Source organism: Lepidochelys kempii, chromosome 2 (assembly GCF_965140265.1).
Source record: "Lepidochelys kempii isolate rLepKem1 chromosome 2, rLepKem1.hap2, whole genome shotgun sequence".
Classification (NCBI taxonomy): domain Eukaryota; kingdom Metazoa; phylum Chordata; order Testudines; family Cheloniidae; genus Lepidochelys; species Lepidochelys kempii.
Genome location: NC_133257.1, coordinates 68,535,705 through 68,555,311, shown reverse-complemented (window position 1 = coordinate 68,555,311; position 19,607 = coordinate 68,535,705). Strand labels below are relative to the sequence as shown.

Here is a 19,607-nt window from a genome sequence, read left to right as displayed (position 1 = left end):
CAACCCCAATTCTGATTCTTGTGATACAGCTATAAAATTCACTCTCTTTATATACCCTTGCAATGCAAACTTGAGGATTAAGCCTGCAAACACCACGCAGCCTACTTTACTACTTAAGGCCAGGCTCCTGCAATTTGTTGTGGGTAGGCAGACTGCAACTCCCACATCAAGCCCCATCACCGTCAACGGCGCTCCATGTCCGTGGGTCATTCTGCCCAGTTGTAATGAATTGCAGGACTGGGCCGAAGACAATGGGACCATTGGTGGGAGTAAGTGATTGCAGGAATAGGCCCTTGAGCATGAAAAAGAATCAGAATCAGTACAAACTATTACAATTGCATTGAAACCAATCATCATAGCTTGTGAAAATGGAAATAAAAATATTCAAAGACTGAAAACAAGAAATGGCCAGTCACATTCAAAATCATAACAGTGGAATATTAAGGCTGTTTCATATAAAATCCATCTGACATATGAGTGCTCAAGTTTCTGCAAATGGGAAAAGATTTAGCATCTTCCAATGCAAGAGAGAAACACATGTGTGACCATTAAATTGCATTCTGAATCTGGCTGGAGAGAGTTCCATGTAATTCAGAACTATATTTCAGAACCCTTTATTATAACCTAGCAAAACTTCATGTGTGTAGTTTAAGCCTTTTGCAAAAACCAAGTTTTGTGCTAAGCTGCCAGACTTGAGGCATCAACAATTTGCTGTCCTCTTAACCCACCTTTGTGGCTATGTAATAATAAAACTTGGCACTTAACATAGTTTTGCAAATATTAATCACCATAAAATACTGGAGGTACTATGTCTAGTGATTGGAACATTGGACTGAGTCACAGCTCTTGGATTTTATTCTAGCTCTGCTAATGACTCCATATGTGAACATGTACTTCACCCTTTTGTGCCTTCATTTGCCTGACTGAAAAGGGTGCAATAATACTTACTCCCCGAGGATGGCTGTGAGAGTTAGGAGTAAAACCAGCTGCCTCTTTCTTCCTTCACCACCACCATGGAAGGCTCTTGTGCAGTGGAGATGGTGTGGGAGGATTGCTGTCCGCCTGTCAGCACATCTCACCACCACCTGCCTGGGCATTGCTTTGCCAGAGAGGGTGGAGCTGGGTATGGGTGGGAGATATGCAGGCAGTGTGCACATTCATTCTTAAATCCCAACTCTTAAAGAATTTCAGGGGTTTTGTTTTAATATTTTGTCTACATCTTCCAATTCATGTAGTCCTTTGTCTCATTTGGCTACATTTGTACTGGTGGCTGAGACAACTTCTAAAAGATTGCTACAGCTTACTTAGCTGAGATAAACAAGTTATCAACCTAAGCAGGCTACTGTTTCATGCTTTCAAGGGATTATTATAAACACAGTTTAAAGTTGTGCAAAAAAAATGAGTTGTTTATAAATTAACTCCCCCAAAAAGTCATACCATAGAGCTCAATCTTCCTCCAACAGAATTCAAGGGGGGGGGGGTTGCCATTGACATCAATGGGGGTGAGTTCAGATGCCTCTAACTTGACAGCTTGCACAGTTAATCAATACTCTATGTTTTTACATTATCAGTAACAAGATGGAAATGGCATGAGATTTTTTCTCTGTGGTTGTGTAACTTGCGGGCACTAGATTCAGCACTGTCGTATTTTCAAGGACTTTTCCAGTTTCCTCCTAAAACAATTCTGATTTGCAAAATCAAAACAGAGTTCCAAGAGGAACTGCAATCTAAAATAATGGTGTTAGTTTAGTTCAAACTAGACAACTTGGGACAAAATGTTCAAACCTGAGTGTTTCTTGTTTGGGTCCTAAATCCAGATTGGGCACATAAATACAATGTCCTGAGCTTCAGAAGTGTTGAGCATGCATTGACGTCAATATAGCTGTATTGAGAAGCCATATAAAGAGGTCCACTAGAAAATGAAAGCTCCTTCCCCTTGTCTATAATAGAATTATATGTTGATTTTTTTTTCAGGTGTGATTGTTTTTGCTTATTGAAGTGGCTGAAAGAGTTTGAGAATTTTTCATTTGCTAGATCTATCAATATGAATGTCACTTTTAGCTCTAAGTACTTTACATATTTATAAATACAGGTTTGACAAAATAGAAATAAGCCTGCAGAAAACCTTCTTGACCCCAGCATCTCTTTCATTAAGTCCACCATTAAAGACTCCATCATGGACGTTCTTCAAGGAGTTTTCCTCCTTCATGTCATCACTGGCATGTCATGATGTAGCTTGATGATGCTTCATGAGCCCCATATCCATTTTCAGATAGCTGTGGAGCACTCCTTGCAGGAAGCAAGTTCATTCCAAGAAAATAGAAATTACCCTAGGAAAGACAGGGTGGGTAACCGAACTGTCAGAGATATAGTACGCTGAAGTAAGAACAGATGGTGGATTTGCGATAGTGTCCATTAAGGATCCACCCTGATGACTAGTCAAAGAAACCATTCCCTGAGACACGTGCAGGTGCCATATTTGGTTAGACTGAAAATTTTGGGACCCACAGATACAAATTTACATACACGCTCATGAAGGGAGGAGAGGGTTCATTTTAATCATCACTTAAGGTGCAATCTGATGATGCTCCCCTGCGCATTGACTAGGCCACAGGTTCTACTAGCTTTGTCTACATAGGAGGGGTGAGTAAAATAAGTGAAGAAACTTCTTGCTTAATCCTCCCTTCCATCCATTCCTCTTGTAACAATGAGGCCAAGTTTCAAATAAATCCAGACAAAAGCTTTGTATTTGTTGGAATCAATACCAATGTTTTGCATCTTTATAAATTAGGCATTTTGCCTTGGTATAAATATTCTAGATGCACAAAGTTAAACTACATCCTGCACTGGGAGGGTATGGGTGCATGGGAGTGTGCATGCATGCATGCATGGTGGGATGGGGTAGGGGTTTCGGTGCTGTAATTCAGACAGAATACAGAACAGACTATGTGAAAGGGAAGCAGCTCAAGTTCACTTTAAGCAGGAAGTGCTTAAGTTTCCATGGAAACTGCAAGGAGCTCTGTCCATCCATGTTCCTATAGAGCAGTGGTTCTTCAACCAGGAGTATGCGTACCCCTGGGGGGTACGCAGAGGTCTTCTAGGGGGTACATCAACTCAGTTAGAAATATGCCTAGTTTTACAACAGGCTACATAAAAAGCACTAGTGAAGTCAGTACACACTAAAATTTCATACAGACAGAATGGGAAAGTAAGCAATTTTTCACTAATAGTGTGCTGTGACACATTTGTGTTTTTATGTCTGATTTTTGTAACCAAGAAGTTTTTAAGTGAGGTGAAACTCGGGGTATGCAAGACAAATCAGACTCCTGAAAGGGGTACATGGTCTGGAAAGATTGAGAACCACTGATATAGAAGAATAGTTTATTGCTACTGGTATTTCATGAAGTTCTCTCAAGTTCTACAGAATACCACAGTGTCTTAAGGCCCATAAATTGTGATTTCTGTTGCCAGTTTCTCACAATGATTTGTTTAAACATTAAAAAAAAATAAAAATTCAGGACCATCTTGTGAACCCCTTACTCCCATTGGTGAGCATTTATATGCATAAATCTCAGTGTGACTTCTTGTATGTTTAGATGTTCACCAATAGGAGTAAGGTATTTGCAATTTGTCTCTAAACTTTAACCCACTGATACAACTAGATTCCAATCTGGATAATCCAGTGCCAGGAATTTACTCTTCAATTTCAGTTGGAAATGGAGTTTTCAACCTAATCAGTTGTGAAATGTTGTTGTGTGCCACTAAATATAGCTTTATTTCACTTCAATGTTGGATCCATTTTAGTGGTGGGGAAAGTGATTCCATGTGTGTAAAATATAGTTTTTATGGCACTTTAAATCTGTAAATTGCTTTGGGATCCTTCCTAAACGTCGTCAGTATGATGATACAATTTTGTTTTTACCAGTGGTCCATTTTATCTGATCCCTTTTGAAGATTTGGCTAAAGTTGTTAATTCTGTTATGACAAATTAATACCTTGTTTCCCCTTCCTCCTTCTTCAAGAACATTAAATACAAAGGAAAAAAGTAAAAAAAAGTGTAATTGCCTAGGGACTGGTGAAATTGATTAATTCATTGGTGATATTGATTCAAAATCCTGGAGGATGCAGTTCAGGCAAAGAATTTCAATAAAATAAAGTGTTACCACATCAGAAAACAGATGTTGGCTTATCATAAAACACAAGTTTAATATTGGTGCCAGAAATGACGACATAAAGCTGGAACATGTTCCTAATTCTTTAAGTCCATAATTCATAAAATCCATTATGTAATTCTTTACGAATTTCTATAATGTTAACAACATGGCAACCTCTCTGCGGAGAGATGTTATTTTAATATTTTATTAAAAGAAACAAGGAAAAGCTGAATTTATGGTTCATATAAATTCCGTTGTCCTTCCCTTTAATTAAAGCTACTTTTATTTCTTTTCAAAATAATCTTTCCATCTTTCAAATTGTAGTAATGACATGATTATAGGTCCTATTTAATACTCCTTGTTTATGTTTTGCCTGGGTAAGGAATGATATCAGGCCAAGTTTCTAACGAGTCTAGACAAAAGGTGAGAGGGATTTATGGAAAGCCAAAGGAGTTTTGCCTGGGAAGGAGTTTTCTTTAGGCCCTTGTAAGGGTTACTTCCACGTAGAGATGGTCTTGTTGTTATTATAGTAGTGCCTTAGTGTCCTAACCAAGATCGGGATCCGATTTTGCTTGGTACTATATAAACATAAAGTACATGTATGAGTAAATTGCAGTCAAGAGGTGTGAGTGCAGAACTAGTAGAAATACCCAAGCTTGCTTTGGTCAAAACTAGTTCAAGTAGCAATAGCAGTGAAGTTGTGGCAGCATGGGCAGAGGTCACTCGTGTACATACTGAGGGTCCTGGGTGGATGGGCTAGCGTGTAGAGCCACTTCACTGCTATTGTTACCCAAGCTAGTTTTGATCTAGCTAGATCAAAGATTGCTCAGGTATGCCTACAAATGCTGCAATCACACCACCCAGTTGCATGGTAGCGGGGAGAAAGTCCCTGTCCCAAAGAAGAACTGTAATTTTAGATGCAAAGCCCTCTCAATAATTAGTGTCCCAAATGTGTGCATGGCTTCTTAGTAGCGTCCCTTACATCCAAGACATAGTTGGAAAACTAAGTCAGTCTTTGAAATGAAAATCATTTATTTTACTGTGTGTTGAATGAATTGTGAGCACTATAGCGCGCACATCTTTGCTGCTTTGTGTGTGATAGAGGTCTTCTGGTTTATAAATAGAAAGGGTACAGTTTATTATATTTCACTTCCTGATTCACTAATGAATAATTCCCTGTCAATGCTATGTTCCCATGAACTGTTCTTTGCTCTGTTCCTTTTTAACTGCTAAAAACTCCAATTTCAGCAATCTTCAGTTGTCTTCCTCTGTGCAACATTGCTCAACTCCAGGTTATGCAAGTTTTAAAAAAATATTTAGCAGTCCAGTGGCTCCTTTTACCTTAGTAACACAGTGAAGGACAACCTTCCACTGTAAATATTTGATTAGGCTTTTTATGAGCAAATGAGTAATTTGTTAAGAATGATAAGACTATAGCTTGAATCTTTGTTTTCTACACTTAGTTTTATCCATATGCTCCATGCTGTCTGGAAATACATAGTAAATTATCAGAGGGGTAGCCGTGTTAGTCTGTATCCACAAAAACAATGAGGAGTTCAGTGGCATTTTAAAGACTAACAGAGTTATTTGGGCATAAGCTTTCGTGGGTAAAAACCTCCACTTCTTCAGATGCACAGTAACTTTTGGTTCCTGCCCCAGACAGCTTACAATAAAAAGGCCCTATCTTGTTCCCAATGAAGTCAGTGTGAATTTTCCATGTGCACAGGATTGAACCATAAATGAAATGATACTGTCGAATAAACAGGAAGAAATTTGGTCTGCAATCTGTGCATATATCATTGGGAGATCATCATGGAAAAGTGAAGTGTTTAGATATTGTAGTGATGGGTTTTATGCAAGTATCATATGATCTAATAGATTTGTAATTTTAAAGGTGCATAACATGGGAATTTTGGATTTTGAGTTGAGTGTAAGCAAGTTTAAGAAAATCCCATGGTACCTTCATAACTTATTTCTCAACCTATATAATCCTTTACTTTGATGGAGTTACACTAGGAATTAATACGTCCCATTGTTTTTGGCTGGCTCCAAATATATACATATTAAAATATAATTTGGCTTTATCTCATTTTTCCCAGATAAAGATTAGGAAAAGTGCAAGAATTTTAGAAATGTTGTTATCAGAAGAGAGACCAGGTACAGTAATGGACTTCAGAAAGACGCTAACTCTCACGAAGGTTGCCAAGTGTCTGATTTTTGACCGGAAAGTCCAGTTGAAAAGGGAACCTGGCAGTGTCTGGTCACCATGGGGCAGAGGGAGGCACCAGGTCATTAACCTGCACCAACTCCTGCTGAGCCGGCGTCGCCACCTCCTACCTGCAGGCAGGCAGGCACAGCTCCCGTGCCAGTCCTGGAGCAGATGGAGTCCTGCTGGGGGGTGGGGGAGAGGGAAGAGGTGGAGACGATCCAGTGACAAGTGGGGTGGGGGAAAGCAGCGAGTGATGGGGAAGGGGGAAGAGGAGTGGGTGGGGGGCAGGGCCTGGGGAAGATGCAGAGCAGGGGCGGGGCCTTGGGATGAAGAGGCGGGGTGGAAAGGCAGGGCCTCGGGGGGTCTGGTTTTCAGCCACTAGAAAGTTGGCAACCCTACTTCTCATGTCAGTGGGACTGATGTCACAGGCAAAAGATTCTTGGGACCAATTCAGATCTCATGTAAAATGGTGCAAATTCATTAATTTCAAGGGAGCAGCCCATATTTGCACCAAGTCTGAGTACGGGGCTCTGCCTGGTAAAGTCTGAGTAGAGTTCAGCCTTCACTAACACTTCACATGTTGAATGGACTGCTTGTGGGGAGGGGAGGAGAGGAGAAGCATGATATGGAAATGCAGTGCCCTTTAGTGTAATGTTCTGTGGTGCATGTGTGTCTGCCAGGTAAGGGATTGGATTAAAATGAGGAGGGAATATGAGGGTGGTGGGCTGGAATGAATAAGAATGAATTAAATAAAGAGGGGATTAAAATAGATGAGACTGGAAGTGAATAATATATGCATAAGGATTTCAGCAGAAAGTCAGTCAATGTTCCAGAGGCGATGTTCTGGAAACTAGTGTAAAAGGGAGATGTAGGAAAGGAAACAAGGTTAGGGTGAAGATTGACTCAAAGATTTCTGGGCTTGGGTGCCCAGGGAACGTCCTGAGTTAATGAGAATGGAATCAGAAACGTGCAGTAGGCCATAAATCCTTTTTATGAGCCGTGGTGGAATATAGAATCATAGAAATGAAGGGCTGGAAAGGACCTTGAGAAATCATCTAGTCCAGCCCCCCGCGCTGAGGCAGGACCAAGTCAAGTTAGGCTGGGCAAACACCTGTCAGGGATGGTCTATTTCCAGTGATTCCACAATCTCTATTGGAAGCCTATTTCAGAACTTAACCACCCTTTTAGTCAGAAAGTTTTTCCTAATATCCAGCCTAAATCTCCCTTCCTGCATATTAAGCCTATTACTTGTTCTCCATGTCTGCTGAAGGTAGGACAAGAATTGATCACAGTCCTCTTTATAACAGCCCTTAATACAGGGTGGGCAAACTTTTTGGCCTGACGGCCACATCAGGATTCCAAAACTGTATGGAGGACCGGGTAGGGAAGGCTGTGCCTCCCCAAACAGCCTGGTCCCCGCCCCTCCCACTTCCTATCCCCTAACTGCCCACCTCAGAACTCCTGACCCATCCAACCCCCCCTGTTCTTTGTCCCCCTGATCGCCCCCTCCCGGGACCCACTGCCCCAACAGCCCCCCCTGGGATCCCACCTCCTATCCAACCCCCCCTGCTCCCTGTCCCCTGATTGCCCTGACCCCTATCCACACCCCTGCCCCCTGACAGGCCTCCCAGGACTCCCACGCCTATCCAACCACTCTCTGTCCCCTGACTGCCCCCCGGAACCTCCTGCCCCTTATCCAACCCTCCTGTTCCTCACCCCCTTACCATGCTGCTCAGAGTACCAGGACTGGCAGCCACGCCACCTGGCTGGAGCCAGCCATGCCGCCGCACAGTCTAGAGCACCAGGGCAGGCCGGCGGCTCTCGCAGCTGCACTGCCTGGCAGGAGCTCGCAGCCCCGCCACCTAGAGCGCTGGCGGTATGGCGAGCTGAGGCTGCAGGGAGAGGGGACGACAGGGGAGGGGCCGGGGGCTAGCATCCCTGGCCTGGAGCTCAAGAGCCAGGCATGATGGTCCCACGGGCCGGATGTGGCCCGCTGGCTGTAGTTTGCCCATCTCTGCCTTAATATATATGAAGGCTGTTGTCAGCTCCCTCATCAGTCTTCTCTTCTCAAGACTAAACTTGCCATTTTTTAACCTTTCCTCATACATCAGGTTTTCTAAGCCTTTTATCATTTTTTGTTGTCCTTCTCTGGATTTCCTACAGTTTGTCCAGAATATTAGCCTTTTCCACAAATGCACCATATCGTTGACTCATATTCATCAGATGCTTTTCCAGAAGGACTACTACATAGCCAGTTATTCCCCATTTTGTAGTTGTACATTTTATTCCCTCCCCCTCCCCCCAGCCCCAGTGGAATACTTTGCAATGTCTTTATTGAATTTCATCTTGTTGAACTGAAACACATTCTCCAATTTGTCAAGGTCCTTTTGAATTCGAATCCTGTCCTCCTCCAAAGTTCTTGCAAGCCCTCTCAGCTTGGTGTCATCTGCATATTTTATAAGCATACTCTTCATTACCCAAGTCATTAATGAAAATATTGAATAGTAACAGACTCGGGACTGACACCTGCGGGACCCCACTAGAGAGAGACTCCCAGTTTGACAGAGAACTATTCATAACTACTCTTTGAGTGTGGTCTTTCAACCAGTTGTGTACTTACCTTACAGTAACTTAATCTAGACTGCATTTCCCTAGTTTGCTTATGAGAATGTCATGTGGGATTGTGTGAAAATCTTTACTAAAATCAAGGATATCACAACTACTGCTTCCCCCATCATTCATTAGGCCAGGAACCCTGTCAAAGAAGGAAATTAGGTTGGTTTGGCATCATTTGCTCTTGACAAATCTATGCTGGCTATTCCTTATAACCCTATTATCCTCTCGGTGTTTACAAACAGTGTGTTTAACAGTTTGTTCCAGTATCTTTCCAGGGATCAAAGTTAGGCTGATTGGTCTATAATTTCCTGGGTCATCTTTGTTCCCCTTTTTAAAGATAGGTACTATGTTTGTTTGCTCTTCTCTTGTCCTCACGGACCTCACCCATTTTCTATGAGTTCTCAAAGATCATTGCTAACATTTTTGAGATTGCTTCAGCTAGCTCCTCAAGTATCCTAGGATGAATTTCATCACACCCTGCCGATTTGAATACATCTAAATATTCTTTAACCTGTTCTTTTCCTATTTTGGCTTGTGTTCCTTCCCCCTTCTTGTTAATATTAATTGTGTTGAGTATCTGGTCACCATTAACCCTTTTTTGCGAAGGCAAGCAAAATAGGCATTAAATGTCTCCGTCTTCTTGATGTAATCTATTATTAGCTTTCCTTCCGTGCTAAGTAGAGGACCTACACTTTCCTTCATCTTTCTCTTGCTCATAACATATTTAAAGAACATCTTCTTGCACCTTTTATGGGAACTGGCTTGAATAAAACAAAAACCTAAATGTTTTTTAAGATTTGAATTCATGAACCCGCAAATTTACTCCCTCCCTATAGCCCCTCCACTCTACTAACATTCGTTCTTACCGTTGTGTTAGGCAGCAGGTTTAAAAGTACGCTGCCGGACCCAAGTAAATCTATGCTGAGCCCTAGTGCCTTGATTTAAATTTTTCTGTTGTGTTCTCTGGAGGCAGATATGCTACAGACTGCATCAAGTGACAGTGTACCAGAAGTGTGATACTTTTAGGGCCCTAAAAGATGGAAGTGAGCCTTTACTGTGGAGTTGGTCCTTATAACACAGGCAGGAGAGAGCTGCAGTACTGAAAAACAGGGTCCTAGAAATACTCTGGTAAGAGGAAGTGGTCTTTGCTAGACTGGACAGGAGAAAAAAGGTCACATGAACTGAATTTCCAAACCTTTTAAGGTTTTCCCATCGCTACTTTTGCCTAGAAAAGGAGGCTTCAATATTTGAATAAATCTCTTTTAGATGGTTATGATGGAGACACCAAGAAAACAAGGGTCATCACTGGAAAATTTTAAATCGTGATTGGTTTTTTCAGAAAGACATACTCTAGTTCAAACTTGAATTAATTCAGGGAAGTCCTCTAGCCTGTTTTTATACAGGAGGTCAGACTGGAGAGTCAGGCAGCCTGGGGAGGCAACTGGCCCAGTAGTCTTGAAGCCCTGGGCTCCCAGGCCTGGGGGCAGTCTGTATGCCCAAGAGCCCTAGACCCTGCAAGCACATTGCAGGACTTCCAGGCTCCCAACTCTGTGGCAGAAAGGGGTTCCAAGCTCTGTGCTGCGGAACAAGGAGCCTTCATTCCGAGAACCCAGTTCTGGCTAGAGCCAATTCTCCCTAGGCTTTTGGGACTTCAAGGCACCTGGACGCACTGCAGGGAGCCAGAAAGCCCTGGCATGGTGAGGCTACCTGGAAATATGGATCCTGGAAACCTGGAGGACCCTGGCTCCAGTGCAGTATGAATGGTGGGACTCTCAAGCAGCACGCCACGTGGGCTGGCAGGGAACCAGGCAGATTTCTGACCGAAACCTTCCCGTGATTCACTAAAATTCATTGAACCTGATTTGCTTTCATGAGACATTTTGGGTTTAATGAACCAGCATTTTCCAAGAAAATTTTGTTTTGTTAGGAAATTTCCAACCAGCTCTATGTCTGGCCTTATAAACTCTGAAAAGAGAACAGAACAATCAGTGTAAAAAGCCACACTGAGAGAAAGTGGGATGAAAGTGGGAAAAGACTAGATAGAGAGATTTTGTTTTCAGTTTTCTAAGGGTATACTAATACAATTTAAAATTATAAAAAGATGCACTTACCTGTCACTTTAATTTAACCTTTTTGGAATGTCCAAGGGGAAAAATAAGTTGTTTTCAATTCTAGATTCAGAGTTCTAAATGCAAAGCATTGCCCAATGATGACTTTTTGGATCTTGGATTTTAAAAAAACAACAACATTGTTCCTTCACAGCAGATTGCACAGTTAAGATATGAAATATAATTCACAAAAACAAATATTTTAGTCTCCTGCAACAGGCAGGCAGTAGAAATAACTGTTTAGATTATTATAACTTTAAACAATAAAGAGTTATTCTACCATCTATAAAGCTTCCAATGACATATAAACGTCTTATTTGTACAGTAAGTATCCATATAAATAGACATTTATTAAGAGTTATCTATATCTTATCACAGCTTTGGGATTGTTTAGTCAGCTCCTTGAATAGTTACTATTAGGCAGTTTGCATACTGTATGTTAGTGCATTTACTAACTGGGTGATATTAATTTTATAACAACTTTTAAAAAGCTATTCTAAAAATATTTTAGTCAGTTTATACAAAGATTAAACTAAAACCACTCTAAGTGATTGAAAAATGTGTTGGGATTTGAGAAGCATTTTAGTAAAACGTGATTGGTTAAGAAAAGCCCAAGCATTCAAGTTGATTTAGGAAACAGTTGTTAACTCACAGCATAATGAATATGTATAACAAACATCACTAGAAGAGGCAACCATAAAAATATTGAAAAATGTGTAAGATATAGATGACTAAGATAGACAAGCACTTAGAGGAAGCAAAATATCACAGGCTACAGATGCGGTAGTGGATGGACCTGTAATGGTCATGTGATCTTCCACTATGCGTATTAGGCTAAAATATTTGTGGTTTTAGTTAAATTACATTGCTGGTACTGAAGCAAAAGGCAGATAGAACAGCTGTGTTTGTCAGAAGGACAGCAGCTTTTAAAATCCAAACAAGCACATTGTAAGCAGTTTCTGGTCCCTGATATCTACTTGAAATCAAAGAGAAAGCTAAGCAAAGAGAAGAGATAAAATATTACTGGGGTGAGATGATATGCTGGCAGATGATGATAATTGTCTTGAATTCTTTTTGAATCCTACATCTTTGCAGGCATCAAAAGAAAGGTTGGTGATTATGAAACAACCTATTGTTAGAGGAAGCTCATAGTTATCTTTGGTGTGTGTTTGAAAGAGAGCAGTCATGTCTTTTAACTTCATTTTACCTTTTAGGCCACGTAATAAAATCAGATGCTTTTATTCAATGATAATTTAAGTCAAATTACTTAATTAGGTATCTGCTTATAGAAGTTATCCTCTCTTATATAGTTTCTTCTTATCTACACGTGGAGCATCTTTCATGTCTAAAAAAGTGGACAGGAAAATTGATTAAAAGCACTGATGAACAGTAACATCTCACCTATTGTAAAACATTGTGGGAATGAGAAACGTCTGTAAAGGGATTGAAAGTATTTCCTTTGTTGTACAAGTGATTCTTATCTCAGAAGAACAAATACTCTAATCTGTAACAATGTTGTACTTCTGAACAGCTGAAAGCTTATCAAATTCTCCTTTTAATACCAGGAAAAAAACACTTGCCTCTCACAAAAGATTAAATTTACCTGATGTTCATTGAGGTAAATGGGGAAAAAAGTCATGCAAATAAACATTTTACACTAAATGCAATATTCATGCATAAATCCACTTTCCCCATACTTTCTACAGAAATATACTATAACTTAAGAAATAGATATGCTTCATTCATTACATATTTCACTACTTTTTGAGTAATGTATTTTTACTGGGGTTGACTGTTTATATTTTAAGGGTTAAAAGGTAATTGCATAGTATCAATATTTTAAAATTCATCACTTTTAGCATATGGCTGGTCAAAATTTATCTTACAATGTCTGCTGTTAAGATTAGCTTTATGGAGTTTTTATTCTCATGCCATTCTAAGGACCTTCCTGCTCAGGTGCAAGAAGTCTGTTTGCTTTCAATGTATAATGTTTATCAGCTATAACATCTTGTTTAAAATTCCTATCTCAGCATCTTGACCATTTTAAATGTCTTGAACTCCATACGCAGTGATGCATAAAATACTGGGAATACCCATGGAAATACATGATCCCAAGGCCGTGGGAGAATTCATAGAAACTCTAATTTCACCGTTATAGTATCAGAATAAAATGCAATAAGTGGCAAAATTCCTAACATGTCTTTAATATTTTTCAGTTGCTTTATGTGAAATGAGGTTTTCAGAATCTTCATACACTTAATTAGAAATCCTGTGAATTAATTTGCCTGAAAGTTAAACGAGCACTTCATTTACCTTAATCTATTGCAGTTTTTTCAACTGCTTCTTTAGAAAGATTTGAGAGACTAATTAATAAAGGACAGGTAAAGGGCTCAATCCTATAAGGAACTGAAATCCAGATCCACAAAGGTATATAGGCTCCTAACTTCCATTGGACTGGAATTCTTTTGTGGATCTGGCCCAGGGTACCCCTAACTCCCACTGAAATCAATGGGAGTGAAGAGTGCTTAGCGCCTCTTTGGAGGCAATTAGTATCTTGCAGAATTGGACCCTCAATCTGTAACACATTTGTGTTCTAGTTTATCATTGCTAAAAGAATGAGAAGTACTTTTGGCACCTTAGAGACTAACAAATTTATTTGGGCATAAGCTTTCGTGGGCTAAAACCCACTTCATTGGATGCATGCAGTGGAAAATACAGTAGGAAGATAGATATACACAGAGAAAATGGGTGTTGCCATAGCAACTATAACAAGACTAATCAATTAAGGTGGGCTATTATCAGCAGGAGAAAAAAATCTTTTGTAGTGATCAGCAGGATGGTCCATTTCCAACAGTTGACAAGAAGGTGTGAGTAACAGTTGGGGAAAAATTAGCATGGGGAAATAGTTTTTACTTTGTTTAATGACCCATCCACTCCCAGTCTTTATTCAAGCCTAATTTAATGGTGTCCAGTTTGCAAATTAATTCCAATTCTGCAGTTTCTCATTCGAGTCCGTTTTTGAAGTTTTTTTGTTGGAGTATTGCGACTTTTAGGTCTGTAATTGAGTGACCAGAGAGGTTGAAGTGTTCTCTGACTGATTTTTGAATGTTATAATTCTTGATGTCTGATTTGTGTCCATTTAAAAAAAAAAAAAGAATAAAGCTTATGCCCAAATAAATTTGTTAGTCTCTATAACAAACAAGTACTCCTCGTTCTTTTGACTGATACAGACTAACATGGCTACCACTCTGAATCTTATTGTTGCTATGAGTTTAATCTTGGATGATGCATCTGAAGTATATGTTACTAGGTGGCTGAAATTTAGTTGTTTGTGCAAAATATTCATCAAATGCTTTTACTGTCACCATTGTGAATGACACAATTACAACTAATGTTAACATCCTTTTTTAACTTTTGGGGGGATGGATCTTCAATCTCTCTTCTTTCCCCCTCCCACCATAACATATATTTAAGGTCCCTGCATCACATTAATCCTTTCCATCTCCAGTGCATATAAGGCTCTGAACTGGGAGTCAGGGTTTCTTTTCCCTGCTCTGCCACTGATTAGTCTTTTTTAAATCAGTGGGTCTACTCACCTGCTTAAAGTTAGGGCATGTGCTTGACTACTTTCATGCCAGTTTTTTATGAGTCTTCAACTTCAGGTTGTGGTTTTGTAGGTGCAAAATTGTGGGCACAGATGTTAGTTAACATGACTGAATACCTGATTTATTCTGGGTGCAATCAGGTAGTTAGACATCTAATAATCAGATATGCACACACAAACCCCAGCTTGCCTACCCATCTGCATGTTTGTCATGTTCAAAAGTGCAAGCGAGTTTTGTATGCCCACAATTAATTGTGCCTGAAAACTTGGAGGGTGTTCTTAAATGTTGAAATCCTAAAAGCTTCTGTTAGTGTCTCAAATGAAAGACGATGTGTGTGTGTGTATATATATACACCATATGGAATTGGAGATTGGGGGGATTTCCAATGGAATTTTCACAAAGCAAAAATGAAAGCATTAGAGGTTTCCTATTGTAAGAAAAGATTCCAACAGAAATGCGGTCTCTCCATCTTACACTGGTGAGTGGAAATGCTGCAATCATTGATATGCCAGAACTGAAAACTGCACTCACTTTTCTTGTGGAATGAGGGCCCTTGGGCATTTTTGTTTTTAATTTAAGAGAACACAAGTGACTAGGTGGTTTGGAGATCAATGAGCTCTCAATTGGTCACTGAACTTAATGTGCAATGACCAGTGAGTTTATTCATGGACACCCAAACTTTGATATCAAAGGGCCACATCTAATTTCCGCAAAACAGGGCAGACTGCAGCTACCCTCATCTTTAATGTAGAGGAAGAGGTGCAGCCCACAGAGACTATAGGTCCCAACGTCAGGGCTGGCTCCAGGCAGCAGCGTTCCAAGCAGGTGCTTGGGGCGGCAGTTAGAAAGGGGTGGCAGTGTTTCCACGGCGGTGGCAATTCGGCGGCAGCTCCTCTGCCCCGCCGGCCGTGGCGGCAATTCGGCGGCAGCTTCTCCCATTTGCCGTCCGCCGGCACTTTTTTCCACTGCTTGGGGCGGCAAAAACTATAGAGCCGGCCCTGCCCAACATGCAGTGCTCCATCTTGACCTGGGTGGAAGGCTACAACTGGTGGGAGCATAACGTGTTGTGCTGTATTTCTTGAGGGCTGCCTCTCAGGCCAGGTCTACACTTGATATCTGTATTGGTATAACTATGTCGGTTAGGGATGTGATTCTTATTATAAAATTATTTGTATTATAAAAATACATAAGCCCTATTGTGGATGCAATTATACCACTGTAAAAGTGCCTTATAGGATATGGTGCCCTTGTGGTATGGAACAGTTATGGCACCTTTACACTGATATAACTGTATCCACACTAGGAGAGTTGTATCTCTTTAACCATATCAGTATTGTTAAAGAGGCACAACTTTCTAGTGTGGACAAGGCCTCTGTACTAAAGATGTGGGCAGACATGAGACCTGGTGTGGAATTCAATGGGCTGCTTCAGCTCTTCAGGCTGTGCTTTTGCCACCCCTGGTTTACTTGCATCTGTCGGTGCCCCAATCCCATTTCATAAGGCTGTTTGACATGTAAACACTTCTTTTTGGTGTCTTCAAGGCAAGTCCTGTGACAAATAAAGATAGTTACTGCCCTACAAAGGAGGAAGATAATTTGTTACAGGTGCTTTCTCAAGAAATGCATAATTACTTGGGTGGATTAGCAGTTGGGTTCCAGTTACGTAGATACTAGCAGCTGTACCCAGACCGTCCTATCTTGAACTGACATAAGGACTACCTTGGTATAGAACGTATTGGGGGAACTACTAAAGCAGTGGTTCCCAACCACAGGTACATGTATCAATACTGATGCCTGAAGCTTTTGTAATTGTTGCTCAGCTATTGTGAATGGAAAGAAAGTTTTTGTTACATAGTCAGATGATTGCATGAAAAGCTACTTGGTTATATAATAACACATTTTTGTTTAATACCTTTTTATTCCAACAGGAAATATGGGATGTATAAAATCAAAAAGAAAAGAGACTCTGCATGGAGATGGGCTAGATTTGAAGAACCAACCAGTACGTAAAACTGAACGAACTATTTATGTGAGGGATCCAACGTCCAATAAACAGCAAAGGCCAGTAAGTAGATAGTCTCAGGGGAGAATTCCAATAGCAAGATCAAAGCATGACTGGCATGATTTAAATTTAAATAAAAAACGCATGTAGAACCTAAAATTAATCATTTTTGTCTACAATTTTGCTTTGTAGTGCTGTGCAACCTTACCGTCAAAGGGTATGCCATATTTTAAAAAGCCCTTGGCGGTTTATTTCTTTGTAAATATTGGCTCGGCCTTCTTTTTATAGAGAGCAAATACTCCCTGATGTGGTATGTTTGATGCTTTCAAGGAATGCTGAGTGACTCTGAGGAAGTCTGAAATAGTTTAGAAATAGTTCTAAAAGCAACAATATCTTAGAAGCGTTTTGCACTTTTAAGCTCATAAGAATTGTAGAGCATCAGAATTTCTTTATAAAAGCACCACGTCTTTATTTTTAATGTGTAGTTCTGCACTGATAAGGAGTGTACTGTTGCATGTTGTTCTAGTACAGCAAATCTTGACTTCTCACCTCTCTCCATAAGCATATGTGGACTGAAGGGCAGCAGAATGGATGCAATTCTGCTGTACAGGGCAGAGCAAGCCAATTGAAAACCCCTGTGTGCTGTGGAGCAGTGCTCTATCCACAGTAGTGAAGGCAGGCCACTGGTGTAACTCATGGGTCTGCTACCATGCAGGTCCACTAGTAAAACCCCGCTCCTGAGTAGGGGGAAACACAGCATCGTCTGCCAAGTATTTCTGCAGCCAGGAGGGGGAAGGATGCCATGAAATCTCCTGTGCAAAACCTTACAAGACGATCTTGTATAGAGGAGAAGATATGGACCTATATGCATTTTCCACCCTAAATTGGCAAAATATAAGGATTGTTACCGTCTGGATAAAAATGAAATAATTCCTTTTTCTCAGTTGCTTAGTCAGCAGTAAACATGTTTCCCCATATCTCCACTCAGTTGGCCAGATCCTCAGCTGGTGTCAACTGGCAGAATTCTCAGTAAAGCTATGCTGATTTATACTAGCTGGGGTCTTGACCAGGTGTGTTTTATGAATGAAATCTCATGGACAGCAACACTGGAAAATTGCAGGCATAAGAAAATCAGATTCTGCAATTTTTTAATCGTTACATTTTTTTTATTCCCCCCCCCCCCCCCGAATCAACTAAAAGTAAATATTTTTAATAGGGCTGTCAAGCGATTAAAAAAATTAATTGCGATTAATCACAGTTTTTATCACACTGTTAAACAATAAATTTTTGGTGGTTTTCTATATTTCAAATATAGGTGTGGGGCTCTGTCCTGGGGCTTCTGCCCCCCGCCGACAATGCCTGCCTCCCTGCTAAGTATGCGATCAAGGCATTAAAAAAAGTAATGCAATAATTTTTGTTTTCAGTTAATTGCAGGCGTTAACTGTAATTAATTGACAACCCTAATATTATTTTTAGCTTTCTGAGGGCAGCACCTCACACTGATAATTATTGCTCTGTCGGCCTGTTAAAGTAGCTTTGTCAAAGGTCAGTGCAGCAACAGCAAAGCTGTGAATTTTCCACTTCGCTTTTCAGCTTGGTGCGGTGTGAGCTGATAAGTTCAAAGTCTAGTTGGGACTTCTTCAATGTTTACTTTATCATTTGCCTTTAAAATTGCACAGGAAAAATAGCCACATGCTTCTTTTTAATTAAAGTTTTGTGGATATTGTCTTAGAAATATTTAAGATGACGCCACACCAGCTGAAGAATCTTTTATATATTATGTACTGTGCATATAATATATATAATCATAGTGATCTCCAACTGCTTAATTAACAAATATTTTGTTGTAGGGGAATACAGAAATGCACCTTTTACCAGGGCAGAGATTCTGTAAAGAAGGTATGTTTCCATAAGAACGCTAACAACTTGTGATAGCCGTATACAAACAAATATAATAGTAAGAATGTCACTTGGCTTTCTGCATTAATAGACGCGGAGGAGCATGGGGACATTGTAGTAGCCTTGTATCCTTATGATGGAATTCATGAAGATGACTTGTCCTTCAAGAAAGGAGAAAAAATGAAAGTTCTTGAGGAGTAAGTAGAGCAGTGTTGGCTGTACTGTACGTTTTCTGTGGATATCACTACATCCCTATATAGATGTTGTTTTTCTCTTTCTGTCTCTCTCTCTCTCACACACACACACACACACGCTCTCAAACTAAAGGAAAAAAGCTCCTTTCCATGTGAAAGTGAAACTGGGTCCTTCCTCCCAGCCCCTGTAACACTTGGGCAGTTGATTGGGTGAGGGTTGTAGCAGTTTGCTCTGAAGCTGACCCTCTAAAGTTTCTGGGATAACTGAATTTCAGAGAAAAATGCTGTGTTTTCCCCTCCAGCCCAGCCAGGGTCCTCAGCAGCACCACAGAAGTAGCTGAATAACCTTTCATTATTTTTTGTTCGCATGTTGTGATTACTGTTGTTGTTTTGTGTTTCAGGCTTGGAGAATGGTGGAGAGCTAAATCTCTCTCAACAAAGAAAGAAGGCTTCATTCCAAGCAACTATGTAGCAAAAGTAAACACCTTGGAAACAGAAGAGTATGTTCTTCTATATTTCAGTACATTTGAAACTTTCTTTTCCACCCTGTTGCATATCCTTGGGGGTAGAGAGAAAAAACCCTAACTCTTTCAAAATACTTTTCAGGTGGTTCTTCAAAGATATAACCAGGAAAGATGCAGAGAGACAGCTTCTAGCACCAGGAAACAATCCTGGAGCATTCCTTATCAGAGAAAGTGAAACATTAAAAGGTAGGCAATGGATTACTTTGGGATTGATACCAGAGATAAAAATGAACTCATGATCAAGAGCTGAAGTTGGCCCAATATGTTATGTTGTTTGCTACATATATCAGTGAATTC

The 19,607-nt window shown here is 40.3% G+C and overlaps 1 protein-coding gene across 4 annotated transcripts in view; it reads left to right on the top strand.

Annotated features, from left to right (window-relative positions):
• Window positions 1-19,607, top strand: part of LYN (LYN proto-oncogene, Src family tyrosine kinase) — a 98,011-nt gene that overhangs the window by 22,354 nt on the left and 56,050 nt on the right. For 2 of the 4 annotated variants that reach the window (XM_073331137.1, XM_073331134.1), the window contains exons 2-6: window positions 16,620-16,756; window positions 18,544-18,592; window positions 18,684-18,789; window positions 19,188-19,286; window positions 19,393-19,496. In XM_073331137.1, the coding sequence (XP_073187238.1) occupies window positions 16,625-16,756; window positions 18,544-18,592; window positions 18,684-18,789; window positions 19,188-19,286; window positions 19,393-19,496 (490 nt within the window). In that variant the 5' untranslated portion in view covers window positions 16,620-16,624. Of the gene's footprint in view, window positions 1-2,543; window positions 2,644-16,619; window positions 16,757-18,543; window positions 18,593-18,683; window positions 18,790-19,187; window positions 19,287-19,392; window positions 19,497-19,607 lie in introns of those variants that run through there. The other 2 variants (XM_073331135.1, XM_073331136.1) reach the window with 2 other exon arrangements.